The following is an 18,884-nucleotide window of genomic DNA, read 5'->3' as shown; positions in this document are numbered from 1 at the left end:
AGCCTTCTGACCCACCTCTGGATTTCATTCACACTTGTACTTAAGTTTAAAACAAAAACCAAAAAACAGAGGCAAGTGGAATCCCACCCCATCTCCAAACCCATAATTCCCAGGAGGACAGAAGGGTGGGCAAGGCAGAAAGGAGAAAACAAATTTCAGACCGTATCTCATGAAGGGGCAAGGGATGGGGGATGCTATCTGTTGCCCAATATAATTGTATTTAAGAAAATCAAGGCTCTGAAGCAGACAGAATAAGGGTAAGGGAGGGGGAGAGGCCTGAAGATCTAGGAGAAAACCAGAGGCACTGTGGGGAATACGATAAATTAGGAGCGGAGAATTAAAGCCAAGCTACAGAGAACGTGGATTTTTTTTTTTTTTTTTTTTAAACAAAATAGAAGCAGCCGCCACAGCCCGGAAGGGAAAGAGGGCGTGGATGCGGAGGAAGGGAAGGGCGGGAGGAGGGAAAGGCAGAGTGAGGTCCGGAGGATGCAACCGAAAGGCACCTGCTACGTTGGAGAACACCGTCGCCCCCTGCTCGTCCTCCCTTGCAGCGGCGGCCGAGGGCCGGCAGGGGCCCCCGATGGCGCGCGGGGCGCAGCCCTGGGCCGGCGGCTGGGGCTGCTCGCGCGGTGGCGGCGGCGGGCGGCGGCGGGGGCCCCAGCAGGAGAGCCAGGCGGCGCAGTCCTGGAAGATGAGCAGCCCCAGCACGTTGACGGCCAGCCCCAGCGCGCCCACGACGAGCACCAGCCCGGGGTCGTCGATGCGCTCGGGCCGCGCCAGGCGCAGCACGGCCTCCACGGCGATGGTGAAGCAGAGCGCCGTGAGGAAGACGGCGTTGCTCAGCGCGCCCAGCACCTCGGCGCGCGCGTAGCCGTAGGTGGCCCCCAGGCCCCCGCGGGGTCGCCGCGCCACGTAGCCGGCGCCCAGCCCCACGCACAGCGAGATCAGGTCGGACAGCATGTTGAAGGAGTCGGACAGCAGCGCGATGGAGTTGCCCACGTAGCCCGAGACCAGCTCGGCCACGAAGAAGGCGACGGTGAGCACCAGCATGAAGAGCAGCCGGCACGTCTTGCCCGAGTAGCGGCCCATGTCGCCGAGCCGCCGCCGGTGGGGGCTCCCCTGCGCGGCCCGAGCCCCGTGCCCGCCTCCGGCCTCGCGGCGGGCCCCGCGCCGGGCCTCTTATAAGGCGGAGGCAGAGCGCCCCCGGTCCCCGCACGGCCAGAGTCTAAGGGAGTGGCCGCGGCGGCAGGCTCTGAGGGCCCTCGGGCGGCCGCCGAGGCCCTTTCCCCCGGTCCCGGCTCCCGGCCCCACTTGGCAGGTGGCCACGGGCCAATGTCTGGCCTTCTAGGACAGCGCCGGGTGGGGGGGGGGGGGGTTGCTGGGGACAGGGGGCGTGTCCGAAGCTCCCTCCTCCCCGACACCCTGAGGCTTGGGCGGGGGGATTCACCCGCCCACCCTGACACCCCCTTCCCCAGTCTCTCCCCTCCCCGCGCCCTGTGGACTCCTGGCGATCAGGACCTTGACTGCTGTGGGGCGTGTTCGCCGCGGTGGACGTGGACGCCTTCTCGTACGTGCCGGGGCGCTGCTGGCATTATAGGCGCCGCATTAACCCCGGGAGGCCCCGGCCAACCCTGCGCAGCCTTCAGGGTGCTTCCTGCATTGAAGTTGGAGCTGAGCCCTCGGCCTTCCCACTCCACGAGGGCCCGTGGTCTCGCTGTTTTATCCGCTCTCCTTGCGCATAGCCTTTCCGCGAGGAGCGTATTATCGTTTCCGTCGCCCCCATCAAGGCACGATATCGTCCTTGTCCCCCATTCTCTTCTCCCAGCGTCTTCACGCACAAGGCCTCCCTGCCCCGGTGAGCTGCAGACAGCCCTGGAGGGGAGCACAGACCATGCGCACTTTTCGGAAGCGTGGCCCTCCCCCCCCCCCCCCCCCCCGCCCGCAACACTCAGAAATCAGTTTCCTGGGAGTGGACACAAGTCCCTTGACCACCAGAGGCCTCCTCTCTGTCCTTGTCTCATTTTTCCACGGCGGAGAATATTCTCTTCGACCCCCTGTGTCCCTCACAGCATGACCTGATACTCAAAGTTCAATCGACTGACCTCCATGAAGGTTTATTCCAAACAGAGCCTTTCCTGTTGACAACAGGCTCTGTTCCAAGTAAAAGTTATCCAGAAGAGAACTGTCCCCAGGACTCTGGGAGAGGCCGAGCCCTGGAATCCTTGAAAAAAGGAATGGTGTTTGCTGTTGTGTGTTCAGGGAAGGGGGTTGGGGGAGCCCTTGCAATTTTCTTTCTTGGTTTTTGTTTTATATTCTTTCCTTATTCCCAAAAAGGATCTGTGAAGTCTGGTGATCTCTATTCCCCACCTCCTGTCCCTAACCCCTGGACTTTAACCATTCCTGAAACACATATGGTTTGGGCTTGGAGATAACTGCACAGATCAGTAGCATGCTGATTCTCCCCCCATTTGTTGTCTTAGCCTTATAAATCATGATCTTGTCTTCTAGCGCTAAGGGACCCTGACAAGCAAGCTAAAATGTCCTTGACCTGAAGGTCCCACCTTCCACAAGATGAGATTCCAAAATCAAGAAGCCCATTAAGCATTCCCTTCCCACCTCCAGGAAAATATCCCGACACCGAGAACTTGAGAAAACTGATCATTTCAAGTATCTCTAAACACGAGTATTAAAATGGTCAATAACTTAAAAGAAACGAAGAGATTTGATAGGCGGATGAAAGCTTTGAGCCTTTTGGTCTTGAACAAGTTCCTTAGTGGTCTGGTCTGGATTTCATTCCTCTATAAAGGAAAGAGTAATAGTGTCTCCTCATATGTTTGTAAGAATTAAGTGGGTTAAAAAAAAACAGGAAGAAAAAGTAGGCATGGGGTGAGGAGGAAGAGAGGGGGCAGGAGGAGGACGGGAGGGCAAAGTGGCCAGAGGGCCACCCATTATCATCAGCATGCCTATATTAACATTAGCAAGTCGGCACAGGTGTACCAGATTTACTCTTGAACCACAGATGTCACACTCAGTTGCAGAGAAAGCTACCCCAGGCCCTGGCTTATCCTATCTTCGAACTATGAAGCCTCTGCGACGCGTAACGTGGGACAGCAGGCAAAGTAGTCGAGACGAGACAGGGGCTGGTGGAAATCACTTGACAGAGCTCAGTCCCCGCTGACTGCATTTCTGTGTCATTCACAACTGAAAGAAAAACTCCAGGTCAGCAGAAATCTATCACGTGTGCCTGTTACCCAGTCATCCTCCTAACGGAAGGCAGATAACAAGAATTACGGCACTGCCCCGGGAAGGTAGTTGATGGAACTGGAAAGCTGGATGGCTGCTGGGGAAGCAGAGGAGAGAGCTGTGTGTGAGAGGCCCTGCCCAGGGCCTGGTTCCTGACTTCAAGATAGGCGGAGGGTGTCAACAAAATGTGCTCAAGAGAAATGCATTGACTAGCTATGATTAGAGGGAGAGAGAGCTGTATATAGTTTATATATAGAGAGGATCTTTGTAATCTAAGTTCATTGACAAAAATTTAGACTGCCTCCTGCACATTCCTGTAGATGATGAGGGTTCAACAGCTTCTGTTTATTGGGCTTTGACGGCCCAGCCCTGTGCTGAGTATTTTATAGGCATCATCTGGTTTAATCCCCACAACTGACTCATAAAGGGGAAGATCTGGACCCCAGAGACTGTAAGGAATTCACCCAAGATCACACAGTACATAAGTGATACAATGAAGATCTGATCCAAGCATCACACCCCAGAGTGGACCTTCTTCGCCCCCACGTTATACTAAGTCGATCACTCCTAGTACTCCTTTTGTTCTAAACTAATGAAAGGGTTTTGTTTTTTTTTTAAGATTTTACTTATTTATTCGTCAGAGAGAAAGAGGGAGAGAGAGCGCAAGTGAGCACAGGCAGAGTGGCAGGCAGAGGCAGAGGGAGAAGCGGGCTCCCAGCCAAGCAAGGAGCCTGATGTGGGACTCGATTCCAGGATGCTAGGATCATGACCTGAGCCGAAGGCAGCCGCTTAACCAACTGAGCCACCCAGGCATCCCATGAAAGGGTTTTTTAAGTTCACCTTTTATTGGCATAGAACTTGATGTGCTACAGTTTATAGAGATTATAGCACTAAAAGTTCTTCCTACACTGGTATTGACCCAGAAACTAACCAACCTTTTTTTTTTTTAAGAAATTGAAAAAGTAGCTGGTTTTGTTTTCATGTTTTTGTTCTAGTTGACTAGAAATGATGTTCCGTTCAAGGAAGAGAGTGGACATCTCATCGAAGGCACCAAGCCATTATTCCAAAGAGGCTGTAGCTCTTTTTCCCCATAGCTCCTTCCTCCAGATTTTAAACACATCATCAGAAGCCAGATACTTCTCACCATTATTAGCCCAGCTCCAAGCCCACAGAACATGGTAATACATTAGGACATTCCAAAAGGAAAGTGCTTCTCCAGAGGATTCTCCCTTACACGTCTGCTCCTTGTTGGTGAATTTATGTAATGTGTGTATTTGTAACACTTTGTAACACAGATCCTTTCTATACCAGAAAGTATGCACCTTGTCCTTGAAAGTTTTTAGAATACATTAAAATCAAGAGATCTTTTACAGGAGGTGGCCACACTTTTTTTTTTAATGATAGAGGCAGGAGGTGTAAAGAAGATAAGAAGTAGGTCGTGGTCAACTCTACTTTGAATGGGCTGTTCAGGGAGAAACGCTCAGCAATGATGTGAGTCACAGCTCACTTAGAAGGAGGCGGGTCCCGCATGAATTTAGAGCTCCACCCATCATCCTGCCAAGTGACCCCTCCATGGTTTCTCCAAAATGCCACTTTCTTATATAAAAGTGGTGTATCCAAAACAAACTGAGGGTTGCTGGGGGGAGGGGGTTTGGGAGAGGGGGAGTGGGGTTATGGACATTGGGGAGGGTATATGCTATGGTGAGTGCTGTGAAGTGTGTAAACCTAGCAATTCACAGACCTGTACCCCTGGGGATAAAAATACATTATATGTTTATAAAAAATAAGAAATAAATAAAAAATTTAAAAGTGGTGTATCTGGGACTAGCACTAGGCAGTGGTCAAATGGAAGCCTCATCACACCATCAACGAGTACAACTTTCTTTTTGAAAAAAAAAAAAAACAAACAAACAACTGGACTCTAGATAATTTTAATTTTGCACTCATTTAAGAAAACTTAAAAGGTTGAGGAGGGTAACAGTTAATAATTTGACCTTTGGGGTCAGACAGACTTAGAACCAAATCCCAGCTCTGCTACTTACTTGCGTGACCTGGGGCAAGTTCCTTAAAAACCTCCTTTTTATTGGTGTGTGTGAACTAAGGATCATAATAGTATCTATCTCATGGGTTGTCACAAGGCTTAAGTGAGAAAATGCATGTCAATTGCTTAGTGGAGTGCCCGGCTTCTAAGAAGGGTTCAGTGAGTATTAACCGATTTCTATTTTTTCTTAACGACCCAAGTTGTGGTATTTTGTTAGAGCCTGAATGGACTATGACAAAGTATCAGAAGGCAAGTTACCAGCTGCTGAGTGCCCAGGTATGAACAAATGGCCGTGATTTGTATATCCCACAGGAGATGATGAGATCAGGCTATCTGACGTATTTGGCGATAACAACGCCATGTTCTTTGGGGCTGGCTTGTCTCTGTGGGCACGACACCTCTGGTCTGTGTGCTTCTCACCGTCTGCCAAGATACTCACGGGGAAGCGCTATGTGTGACATTTGGAGAGGGAGGGGATGGTAAGTGAGCGCAAGCAAGCGGAAAGGGACATGGCTATTGGGAGGAAAGGGGAAAGGATCAGAGGCTGAACTGGGAATTCGAGAAAAACATCATCCAAAACTTGTCACTTACTGAAAATATTTGGGTGTGACTCCTCCTGCTTGGTGAATAGAAGGGAAAAAAATCAGCTTTTGGACCATTTCCAATTCAAATGGAAGCAAAAAACCAAACCAAAAACAGAGGTGCAAGAAACAGGGGAGAAACACCCACTCTCCAATACTGATTCTAAATCCAGTAATAGTTTGAGCTATTTAACTATAAATTAAGTCTCGTGTCACTTAATAACTTACAAAAAACTGGGGCACCTGGGTGGTTCAGTGGGTTAAAACCTCTGCCTCTGGCTCAGGTCATGATCTCAGGGTCCTGGGATCAAGCACCGCATGGAGCTCTCTGCTCTGCAGGGAGCCTGCTTCCTCCTCTCTGTCTGGCTGCCTCTCTGCCTACTTGTGTGATCTCTGTCTGTCAAATAAATAAAATCCTTTAAAAAAATAATTTACAAAAAACTTTTACAGGTGTTATTGAATGCCATCGGAAACATTCCCACATGATGCGAGATGATAAGATGGGACGAGGATGGTGGACGACGTAGGCATCGTGATGTCATGCTGGGCTCCTATTGACCTTCTGCGGTTATATGAGAAGGCTCCCCTTCCAGATCACATCTGACTGTGGGGACTAAAACTTCAGAAAATGCAACTGTAGAAGAGGGCTAGAGGGAACTAACAGTCTGAATATTAATGTGAATCAAGTGGTATGTATAGGGTTTGGTACTCTCTGTGGTTTCAGACATTCATTGGGGGTCCTGGAATGTACCCCATGCAACTACTCTATATGAAAATGAGAGAGTCCTTTTGCCCAAGAAATTGTGGGAATAATTGTGCGTGGGTTAAAATAAAACCTATAAATAAATACCTTTGCCTTTATCTGCCAAATGCATTGATTCAACAGTCAAGGTGATGTAGTGGAGAGACATACATTTTCAAGCCACTCAAATCTAGGATACGATCTTGGCTCTATCCGTTATTAACAAATGGACAAATCCCTTAACTTCTCTGAGGTCAGTGTTTTCATTTATGATCTGGACGTAGAGATGTCATCTTCTCACACAGTGGTTGTGAGAGTCAAAGGAGATAGCCTGGTGGAGAGCCTGCATCGTGCTCTCATAATGAACAGCTGACAAAGGGTGGCTCCTTTCTTGACCTTCTGGCTGTCACCATTTCCGGAAGCACTGTTCTGATAAGTAAGAATGGGGCATTCACTTCTTTAGATTATCCTATTTTTTATAAGATCGTCTATTTCCCTTTGGTTCAAATAATCTATTTGGCTTAGAACTAATTAGTTGTTGATTAATAAAATGAATTATGAATCAAAATATTGATTAATGAGATATTTTGAAGATATAAAAGCACTTAAAATAACTATTTTACAAATCTAAAACTCCAAACTTCTCAGCTTCATTACTATACTTCCTTGTCCATTATGAGTCTCTCTTCTGTGGCAGAAGGGCAGAGAGAATCAGGTGACTGGACTGAGAAACCTAATTTTATTACTGTCACAAAATAAGAAGTTGTGTTAAGTATGAAAATGAGATCTGGAAAACAAAGATTCTTGACCTCCGGCGCTAAATTACTCACAACTTAGACCAGTCACTAAATTTCTGAGCCTTAGTTTCCTAATCTGTAGAATGCAAATAAGAACCTCATACTACTTAGTACATGTCGATGTTTTCAACATCAAATAAGACAATGAAGATACAAATACACAAATAAAAGGCATTGTTGTTGTTGCCATGAAGAAGCCACAATTAACATGAACTATAGAAAGTGAGCACGGTTATTGGTAACCACCGTTAATGTAAATGGTTCAGCCAAGGTTTTCGGCTGCCTGGAACCCTTCCCTGCTTCCTTCTGGTTAGACGTCTTGTCCCATTGGACACAGATATGGGTGTATAGTCAAGATTGACCCAAACACAGTTCCTCAGCCCCTGGCCACAGTGCTTGAGTCAAAGGATGGCCACCTGACCCAACATGGGCCAGAGTCCTTCTCTGGAAGTTTCCAAAATATATCACAGAGAGAGAGAGTTTCTCTTTCTTGTTTGGTCACTAAAGCAGTAAGGAGGTGACCCAGAGCCCCTAATAATTACAGCTCCCTTTGCTTTCCTCCCCAAACCCTTCATGCTGCAATAGAGAAGGAAGCAGAGAGAAAAGAGAAACAGTGAAAGAGAATCTCTGATGGAATTTCAGTCTTTGGTTCCACATTAATTATGTGAACCAATGAAAGTTCTCTCTTTGCTGAAGCAAGCGTAGGAGGGTTTTTGTCACTTGCAGCCAGACACTCCTGGTCCATAGCTGACTGAGAAACCACACCTACTATCAGTAGTCAAGAGTGGTTTTCTCCTCTTCTCCATGTTCACGACTCATGAGAAATATAAATTTAATAAATAGACAAATAAAATGGCTGATGAAACAGGACCTTTCCCTACTTCGATTCCTCACCAATGCTGGAGAACTTATTCCTGCTCCATTTTTGTGCTCCCTCCAAAAGAAAAACTCCAGAAACACTGTCTCACACAGCCCTTACTTCCTCAAACTCCAGTCTCTCTGTCACCCACCCAATGCCACCTCCATTTCCACCACACCACGGACAAGGCTTTGGGAAAGTTACTCACGATCTCCTCATGCCGGGATCTCCGGCTTTTCTACGCTCGTCTTGGAATTCTCAGCAACATTTGTTCCCGAAAACCTTGCTTTCCTTTTGAAGACTCTCTCCACTTGACCCCCGAATAATGTACCCTCCTGGTTTTCCATATATCTCATGGATGGTTCCTCCCCCTCCTCTTCACTTCTAAATGTCGGTTTGTCCCAGGACTCAGTCTTGGGCTCACTACTCCTCTCTCTCCAAGCTCATCCCTTTGGTTATCTCTCACTCTGCCCATTCTCCAGGACTTGGCTTATGCTCTTCCCACCTCCTGGAACCTTCTCGACCCCACTCAACTCCTCCTCCCCATGCCTTCGTTCTCAAAAGACACTTCTTCAGGGAGACTTCCTCGACACTCACCCACTGCCCACCCCGCCCCAGGATGACAGGAGATAAAAGAAGGAACAGACAAAAAATAAAAGAGGGCGGGAGGAAGAGACGGAAGGAGGGAAGAAGGGAATGAACGAACATGGCTCACATTGGAGCTCACGGCTTTTTGTTTGTATTAAGGAGACTCTCCATTCCCCAAGCTTTGTGTTTCCCCAGGGACACCTGGGGTGGGCGTGGGGGACGGGGGGGGGGGGGGGGACAACAACACTCCTCACCTCTTTCTATGCTTCCGCTTCCGCAGCTTTTCTCAGAAGCAGGGTAACTACTTCAGTTGCTAGGTGTGGGGGAAAGCGTGGAGCATGCGCAGCTGACCTCTTCTCACCTTTCTTTGCCAGACCAATTCTTAATAAGCTCTCTGCTGTTCCACCTCTAGGTCCTATCCTGGGCTAGGTCATATCTACAGTAAAGTTGGCATTATGTTCAAATGCAATCTGTGTCTTATCTAGCAATTGTTTCCAAACCTAGGAGAGTAAGAAAGGGGTAGGATTTATTAGTCCCTAAAGCCCTACCATACTGGTGAGTTGCCAGGAGCCTGGAGAAGGTTAGGCTAAGATTCTACAGGCCAAAGTAGCACGTGGGGGCTGAGGCTCCTGGCGGGACCAGAGTGGGTGCTGTAAGGTGTGAGGCTCCTGCGTGAACCTGGCCATATTTGGACCTCGACAAGTCATAGCAGCTTCCTGCCTCACAGAAAAAAGTGGCTCTTGTCATCGAGGCAGGGCTTTTTTTTTTTTTTTTTAAAGATTTTATTTATTTATTTGACAGAGAGAGATCACAAGTAGGCAGAGAGGCAGGCAGAGAGAGAGAGAGAGAAGGAAGCAGGCTCCCTGCTGAGCAGAGAGCCCGATGTGGGACTCGATCCCAGGACCCTGAGATCATGACCTGAGCCAAAGGCAGCGGCTTGAGGCAGGGCTTTTGTTAAAGGGCCCTCATGAACATGAGTTTTTGTTTGTTTGTTTTTTTAACATATTATAGCTTTTCTTTTTTAGATTTTTTAATTTATTTATTTGACAGACAGAGATCACAAGTAGGCAGAGAGAGAGAGGAGGAAGCAGGCTACCTGCCGAACAGAGAGCCCAATGTGGGGCTCGATCCCAGGACCCTGAGATCATGACCTGAGCCAAGGGCAGAGCCTTAACCCACTGAGCCACCCAGGCGCCCCTGGTGACCATGAATTTTAAGACTGGTTTTACTCCGTACTTCAGTCTTACTGTGTAGAAAGGGAGAGGGAGAGAAATTTGCTCTCAGAAAGAAGACTGCACCAGACGAAGGGTGTTCTCCTGAAGAGAGACAGACACAAAAAAAAAAGAAAAGGGAATGCACACATCTCTAAGTATTCTTAAGGAGGGGATTAGATCAGATCAGACCAGGAACTGGGAACCAAAGTCGTCCTTCAGTTCAGAGGCAGAAAGTAGAGATTTCAGGAAGCTGACTGGGCTCTGGAATGCTTCCACCATCACCAGAGAGAATCAGGTCCAGGAACTATTAAAAGTCATCCTTCTAAATCTGTGAGTATTGTCTGAAGTAAAAGCAACTGCGGGACACGGCAGCTCTGCAAAGTCTGTCCTACAAACCACCCCCCCAGCCCCACACACAATTGTATGTTGGGTGTGCGGAGAGCGGGGCATTTGGGTCTCTAGTTCACAGATCTTCAGACAGAGGGGAAGACACTCAAGGAACTGCACCTGAGGAGCCTCATTCGGCCTGGCCCTGACTGAGACCACCAAGAGCCTGGGCCGTAAGCCGGTGGCCCATGGGAGGAGACTTCAGGGGTCCTGGGGAGTGGATTTTGTATGTGGAAGGGATATGCACTGTTAGCCTGAGGGCAGGCTGTGCAGGTTGCTTCTTCCAAATATGGGCAAGCATATCTTCTATTCTATGTGGTTTTCCCCAGGGTGACTTTGATGTTCCTTCCATCAGAAGTGGGTCCATAGGGGCTCCTGGGTGCTCAGTCAGTTAGGCGTCTGCCTTCAGCTCAGTCAGGATCTCACGGTCCTGGGATGGAGTCCCACATCGGGCTCTCTGCTCTGTGGGGAGTCTGCTTCTTCCTCTCCCTCTGTCTCTCCCCTCACTCAGGTGTGCTCTCCCTCTCATTCTCAAATAAATAAATAATAAATAAAATCTTAAAAAAAAAAAAGAAGTGGGTCCATGGGCTTGACACTCCTTCTATGATGTCACTTGTTTGTAATCTATAGGATCTGAAGTTGGGCTAAAAGAGGTATTGAGGCGTCTATCTTGTCCGATGGAGCACTCACATTTGAGACCCCAAGACACCACATACGATGTCCCAAGGCCACCCTAGTGTGAGGAAGCCAAGCTACACTGAGACATCCTGGCTCACGGTCCAGTCAGCAGTCGTAGCCGTCGAGACCTTCCAGCCCAGGAACCAGACAGATGATGACGCTGCCGCCTGCCATCAAGTCACCATCAAGGCATCCGCAGAGCCTTCCCAGCTGAGGCCCCACACCTCACGGGACAGATGGGCTGTTCCTGCTGGTTCCTTTCCAAATTCCAGCCCACAGAATCCCAAGTCTCATAAAATGTTGTTTTATGCCATTCAGTCTGTGGTGGTTCATTACACAGCAACCAGAACAAGGAACCACTGTGGAAAGATTGGCACGTCTATACAAAGCTTCCACAAAATCCAGAGCTATTTGAGAGGAGAAGCCTAGGAAGATCAGCATGGAATATTTAAGGCATTGCTAGATCGGCTTCAGATCAAAACAGTTACTGCGGATATGGGGTTTGCCTGTGTCCTATGGCACAGGTCCAGAACGGACACTTAGGACTCCAGGACTGGCTCAAGGAGAATGAGACACACTGAAGGGGACTGAGGCAAGAATATGATAGCTTGAGTCCAGGCCTGCATTCAATGTTTTATTTAAGTGGAAAATGCTTCTCACAGGAGGTGATCCAGCTCTAAGAGGTGAGAGTTGACAAGATTTGTTTGGACAACAGTTGCTTTTGGCAGACCCTGAAAATACTGACTTCACTTCTCTCACGGTGATAAGAAAAAAAAAATCCATGTGGGAAAAACGAATGTCTGACCCAAAAAACAATGACAAAGTGGAAAGAAAAAAGTCCAACAAAAAATGCCAGCCTCATGCATGGTAGAGAAGGAAAGGGAATAATTTTAATAACTTGATTAAACCGTTAAATCATCGACAACTGCACTGAGTGTTTCTCAGAAAAGAACACAAAGGAAGCAAAACATGAGACACACCTCCCAAACTTCAGAACAAGAGATTTAGCAGGATGATATACCACCCCCCCACCCCAAGGCCTGAAACATTCCAAAGCTGTGGAAAGCCTGGTGTCTGCGGGAGCATAAAGTAGGAGCGGAAGCAACAGGAGTCCCCGCACATGGTCAAAATGGCTTCAGCTCAGACACCTGCTAAGCCCGACACTCAGCCTAAATCACATGTGGAGTGTGGGAGAAGCTTCTGCTGGGAGCGGGATTCCTAGGCCTAAGTGGTTCTGAAGGTAAGGTCAGGGGCAGCTGTCCTTGAGGTACAGGACTGAATAAAGCCCACCAATAGGAGATGACTATCAACAGAGCCGGAAACAGAAGCTCAAGATGGAAATGGAACTTAAAATGTTCTTTCCTTCCTTCCTTCCTTCCTTCCTTCCTCCCTTTTTCCTCCCTCCTTCCCTCCTTCCTCCTTTTCTTCTTTTTTTTTCCTTTTCTTCTTTCTATCTTCCCTCCTTCCTTCCTCCCTCCTCCCTTCTGCTCCCTCTTCTTTCTCTCTCTCTTACACACACACGCACTCACACACATGCACGCATGCACACACTGATTGGGAAAGAAAAATGCCACAAATAAATATGGAGCCAAGGACGTTGTTGCTGTAAATTTCTAAACTCTGTGAGCAGGCAGCAATGTTTTAAATGTCACCCTTTGGGAAAGGACGCAGTGTGTTTACCAGATGTGGAAAACTTGGTACATAATTAACCTCTTGTTACCACTGAAGCTAAGGGTGAAGGTCCAGGCCCTGGCCAGTCTGGGGCCATCTTGCTGGCATTACAGAGGCAGAAAACCAGAGGACGCCCTCTGTCTGCAGTCCTGTCCCCTGACAGCATTGACTCTGCTAGTCCTGGCAAACGGTGATGAGGGCCTGGCTTATTCTAAGTGCTGAGTTTTGGGTTTTGGTTTTGTTTTTTTGGTTTGTTCTTTTGGATTTTATTTTTATTTTAAGGAGAGAGAGAGAGCGCGCGCACATGCGTAGGGGAGGGGCAGAGGGAGAGAGAGAATCTAAGACTCCCCGCTGTGTGTGGAGCCCAACGTGACCCTCAGATCACCACCTGAGCTGAAATCAAGAGTCAGATACTTAACCACAACTGAGCCGCCCAGGCTGTCCTAGGTGCTGAGCTCTGAGAACCTAAGGCTGTATTAAGGGCTCTAGCTCTGGGATACCACTATACGGTTCTGTCGCAGTTTTTGAACTCTTCAAAAAGTGTGACAGGAAATTAAGAAAACACTCAGGGGCCAAAAATGAAGTGAAATTCAAAAGCCAAGAAGATGAGTTGAAGCCAGGATCTGACTGAGGGATATCTTCCCAATAAAGACAAAGGTTCCAGTCTTGAATTTTAATAGCCATATAGACACGGACGGCATAAGGGACAAAACTTAGATCCATACAAAGGGGAGCGTTGGATCAGAGATCCCCTCAAAAAGAAATCCCTTGGTGAACGTTTGAAGTTAAACGAAGCCATCAAACAAACACTCACTGCCACAAAGGAGACAGCAAAGAAAGTGCATGCTTCAGCCTTGGTTATGGGAGAAGAGGAAAAACTCTCCCACAGGAAGCTGAAACTATACTATGGCCTTCATGTGGGAACACTGTCTAAATATACGTTACTTATGTTGTAATGATAATAGGAACAACAACAACAGCTTTCAAGCAAAGAATTTTTTATGTGCTCACAAGCTGGTCATACCCTTAGGGACCTGACAGAAATAAATGCATATCTTGTGTGGAAGAATGTACTTAAATATTCCTCCAAGAATTCCCTCAGAGAAAGTTCCACTGAACATGAGTAAGTTCACGCTAAAAAAAATCATGAAACACATAAAACAAGAGAAAGGAAGCCACCTTGAGAGAAGCAGCAAAAATAATTACACAGCAGGGGCACCCGGGTGGCTCGATGAGTTGAGCGTACGACTCTTCACTTCAGTTCAGGTCATGATCTCCGGGTTGTGAGACTGAGCCCCTCGTCATGCTCTGTGCTCAGGCAGGAGTTTGCTTGAGGTTCTCTCTCCCCCTCTCCCTTTGACCCTCTCCCACTCTGCTCTCTCTCTCTCTCTAAAATAAATAAATCTTTTCAAAACTTTTTTAAAAGATAATAAACAGTAAGATCAGACATGTAAAAGTTGCTGATGTTGAAACCACAACAATAGGACATAAACTAAGTGTATTTAATATACAGGAATAAAGGAAAGTAAGGACAGTGTGAGTAAAGATCAAAGCAACATAACTGAAAAATAGCTAATATTAAGAACTCAGTAGAAGGTATCCCTGCTCCTCCTAGCCGGAGTGTTATCAGTGAAAGCCCGATGGGGAGCCTGACCTCTCATGCCTGCTGAGTGCCAACAGAGGCCAAGTGAGAATGTGAACTTCTAATCCCATCTTACAATGACAAGCAGCACCCCTTCCCCCAGCACAGTGTCAGAGAAGACCTGTTCAAACAGAAAAATGTAAATAAAGATCCACAGTCTCCTACAACCCCAAATGTCCAGGACTCAACCCAAAATATTTCATTATACCAAAAACCAGGGAAACCAGGGAAATCTCTGATTGAATGAAAACTAACGCCAGTGCTTGGGTGACACAGATGTTAAGAGGCGCTGACGGGATTTTAAAGTAGCCGCCATAAAAATACTCCAGTAAGCAATTACAAATATACTTGAAATAAATGAAAAAATAGAGAGTCTCAACAAACAGAGAAGAACTAAATGGAAATTTTAAAACTGAAAAATACAATAAACAAACAAACAAAAAACAAAACAAAAAACACCTCAGTCAGTGGGCTTGACAGCAGAGTGGAAAAGACAAAGGAAAAAATCCACAAACTTGGGGCACCTGGGTGGCTCAGTGGGTTAAGCCTCTGCCTTTGGCTCAGGTCATGATCCCAGGGTCCTGAGATCGAGCCCCACATCGGGATCTCTGCTCCGCAGGGAGCCTGCTCCCTCCTCTCTCTGCCTGCCTCTCTGCCTAGTTGTGATTTCTCTCTGTCAAATAAATAAAATATTAAAAAAAAAAAATCCACAAACCTGAAGGCAGGATAATAGAAAGTATCTTATCTGAACAACAGAGAGAAGGGAGGGGGACGTTGAACAAGAGCTTCTGGGTTGGACTGGGAAAATGGTGCGCCCAGTGAGGGCATGGAAGCTGGTCATGCATTCCTCCTACCTTGCCCTGGTATTTCTTCTATTTGTCTGTCCCTAAATTGTATCCTTTATAACGAATGGGTAATTGACCAAGAAAACAAAAGACAAAGCACAACAACTCCAGTCTGTGTGCATCTACTGAAAAGTATGGTCGCCGGCTGGATGAAAGCGTGAGATCAAAGTTTGATGGCACTGGTGTGAGAGCCAGCGGCTCCCAGAGGTAGCGCCAGGCTCTATCAGCTCAGGTGAGGGGCTCCCTGTGAACAGCCGCTGCACCACAGAGATGTGAGAAGTACTAAGAAAAAGAAACACTTCAAACAGAAGAAGCTCAAAGCCACTCAGAAAACTAAAAAAGCAAAGAAGCTGAATGTTTCCAAGCAAGTTAAGGATTAAAACTCTACTGGCTCCTAAAAAAAGGATGAGCAGGGTCTTAGGGACGAGTGTGACTGTAACAACTATGAATGGGGGAAGATACGGGAGCCTGGGTAGCTCAGTTGGTTAAGCTCAGGTGATGATCTCAGGGTGTGAGATCGAGCCCTGTGTTGGGTTCTGTGCTGGGAGTGGAGCCTCTTTAAGATGCTCTCTTTCCGGGGCACCTGGGTGGCTCAGTGGGTTAAAGCCTCTGGCTTCGGCTCAGGTCATGATCTCAGGGTCCTGGGATGGAGCCCAGCATCGGGCTTTCTGCTCAGCAGGGAGCCTGCTTCCCCCTCTCTCTCTCTCTGCCTGCTTCTCTGCCTACTTGTGATCTCCGTCTCTCAAATAAATAAATAAAATCTTAAAAAAATTCAATGATTAGAGCAACCACTCACAGAGATATGCCAAGATATACTCAAAAACTCAAAAACAGAGGATCATCAAAACTGAATCCTAAAAGATGTTCAAGGAAGACAGGAAAAGGAAAACAGAGAAATAAAAACAGGAGGAACAAATAGAAAATAAAAATGAAATGGGTAAGCCCTAACTCCAGTAATTACATTGAATGTAGGTGGTATAAATATAACAATTAAAAGGCATACAATTGGCAGAACAGCTTTAAAAAATCCGACGATATCCAAGCCATGGACTACTTCTCAACAATACGAGGAAACCAACTACCGACACACACAACCACTTGGCTGATCTTAAGGGCATTATATGGAAAGAAAAAAGCCAATTGTAAAGGTCATATATGTATGATTCTGTTTTTACATAACATTTTTGAAATTATAATAACGATGGAAACAGATGAGTAGCTTCAAGGTCATAGAGATAGGGAGTGAGGGGAGGGACGGTGGGTATGATTATAAAAACATGGCAGGAGGGATAGCTTTGTGGTGAGGTAATAGTTCTGTATCTTGATTTTGGGGGGGGGGGGGATTACACAAATGTACACATGTGGCAAAATGGCAGAGAACTACACATACCCACTGCAGCAATATCAGTTTCCGAAAAAGTGAAGGCAAATCTGAAGATCTCCCCACACTACCTAGAGCACAACACGGAGCAACAAAAAGTGGAAAAGGTGAAAATCGGTGTACAAAATATGGAGGACAGAATGAGAAGATCTGATATTATCTAACTGGTGTTATGGGAGGAGAAACTAAAAGGAACAAGGGAGAGGCAAAGCTAGAAGAAACGGTATCTGAAAATCTTCTGGAATTTATAAAAGATACAAATGCTTAGATTTCGGAGGCACAATGATTCCCAGGTGTGATAAATAAAAAAGAAATTCACGTAAGGAAATACTGTAGCAAAACCGAAGAGAACCAAAGATAAAGAGATTTTTTTTTTAAGATTTATTTATTTATTTTAGACAAAGAATATGTGTGGGGATGGGGGAGGGGCAGAGGAGAAGCGGACTCCACGCTCAGCAGGGAGCCAGACACCCAACCAACTGAGCCACCCAAGCACCCCTCCAAAGACAGAGATCTTTGAAAGGTGGAGCACATCGAAGTCTTGGTGTCCAACTTATCCAACTTGGACATCCTGAAGAACGACATCCATTCCAGTGGAAAACAATTCAGGCTAAAACTACTGGCTCCATCAGGCAGAGACAACACTCCAACTGAGACGGGGCTCCAAGTGAATGAGATTAGGGGTTCTATGGTTTCATTGTGCTGTGTCTTTGGGCTGTCCTTCAAATTAATAATGAGAGGCTTTGATTTCTCTAGATGGGACTCCTCAGGTCAAACATATCTACTTTGCATTTGGATTTTTCTCTCCTAATTTGATATGGTAAAGGGATTAACATTGAAATCGGGGGCATTTTTATACTTCTGACATTGAATTATTAAAATATCTTGATGCTATCATTTCATGTCAGCACATAATTTCTAGTGAGCGATACTGACTACCCATGGATCCTCAGGGTCGATTTCACTGATACACTTACTGTTCTCCATTTCAGTCACTAGGGGCTTTTAAATGGCCGAGCACTGGTCCCAAGAAGAATGCTGAAAGGAAACAGTGGTTGGCACTGGGAGCCCAAGCCTTCAGAAAGTGGGCACCCAGTCCTGATAACTTCTCCCAGTCCTTCAAGGAGTGGTAGGAGTGAGTACACGAAGCGGCACAGGGTAAAGGGGAAATCTCCATTCCTTTGGTCTCGTGGGTCCATGAGGGGCCCATCAGGGTGGCCGATGTCTGACCCCCTTCATTTCCACTCCAACTTTCCGGTAAGAAGTCACTCCTGGAGTGGAAAGGTCTTCTCTCACTGGTGGGGTTAGGTGAAGGAATTGAAGAAGCCCAGTTCAGCCCCTCCTGAGCTTTACCCTCAGAGAACGCACACTGTCTCTGTTTTGGGGTCCACTTCGGCTCCCCCAGTTATTGAGCTCTGCTTGTAAGAGGAAGGGTAAGTTTCCTGCTGGGCCTATTGTAACAGTCAAGGTACATTCTCCAGTCGAGCTTTTATCAAGATCTAGACTTCTCTTTTTATTGCTGTCTATCTTTGATCCCTTAGTTCTCACTTAGCTCTAGACTCAAGGTGGAAGTTTTTTATTGGTCCCATAATGTCCCGACAACGTCCTCAGTTGACTTTAGGTATCAGCTATCAAGCTGCTTGTTGGTTCCATTCCATTTGGTCCTACAAAATCTCAAGGCAGTTTCTTGATGTAAAGAATTCTGCAGAAAACAGGCAGCTCATCCCCACAGTGCCTCCTTCAACCTGACGTCTCTGCTGCTCTCCTCTAAGGAACCAAACTTGAGTTTTCATCGGCCTGAGTTAAGGATCATCTTTTTCCTATGGCCTATTGGGCTGATGTAATTTTAGTGTTGTCCCAGCAGATAAAGAACAAGAGCACAGGGACACCGGGGTGGCTCAGTCGATTCAGCCTCTGCCTTTTCTCGGGGTCCTGGGATCCAGCCCCGCATCAGGCTCCTTGCTCAGCAGAAGCCTGCTTCTCCCTCTGCCTGCTGCTCCCCGTTTGTGCTCTCTCTGACAAATAAATAAATAAAATCTTAAAAAAAAAAACAAGAGTTAGATATACTTTATTAAAAATTACTTCCTTCAAAATCCTCTCGACACCTTAGAGGTAGGCAATAAATATCAGGACACGGACTTTGGAAGATAATTTCTAAGAAAATGGAATCACCAGATTTATTGCCACTTATAAAAATGCCATAGTCATCAGATAC

At 46.9% G+C, this 18,884-nt stretch overlaps 1 protein-coding gene across 3 annotated transcripts in view; it reads right to left on the bottom strand.

The window, feature by feature from the left end:
* The window catches only part of SLC30A10 (solute carrier family 30 member 10), a 40,286-nt gene that overhangs the window by 14,614 nt on the left and 6,788 nt on the right, over positions 1-18,884 (bottom strand). For 2 of the 3 annotated variants that reach the window (XR_006815559.1, XM_045982784.1), the window contains exon 1: positions 504-2,892. The exons of the other annotated variant lie outside the window; for it this stretch is intronic. Coding sequence is in view for 1 of the 2 variants with exons in the window: in XM_045982784.1 (XP_045838740.1) it covers positions 504-1,089 (586 nt within the window). In the remaining variant the exon portion in view is untranslated. Of the gene's footprint in view, positions 1-503; positions 2,893-18,884 lie in introns of those variants that run through there. 3 annotated transcript variants of the gene reach the window in all.

This window comes from Meles meles, chromosome 17, assembly GCF_922984935.1.
Source record: "Meles meles chromosome 17, mMelMel3.1 paternal haplotype, whole genome shotgun sequence".
Lineage (NCBI taxonomy): Eukaryota > Metazoa > Chordata > Mammalia > Carnivora > Mustelidae > Meles > Meles meles.
Note: the sequence above shows the minus strand (reverse complement) of the source record. Positions and strands in the feature narration are given on the sequence as shown.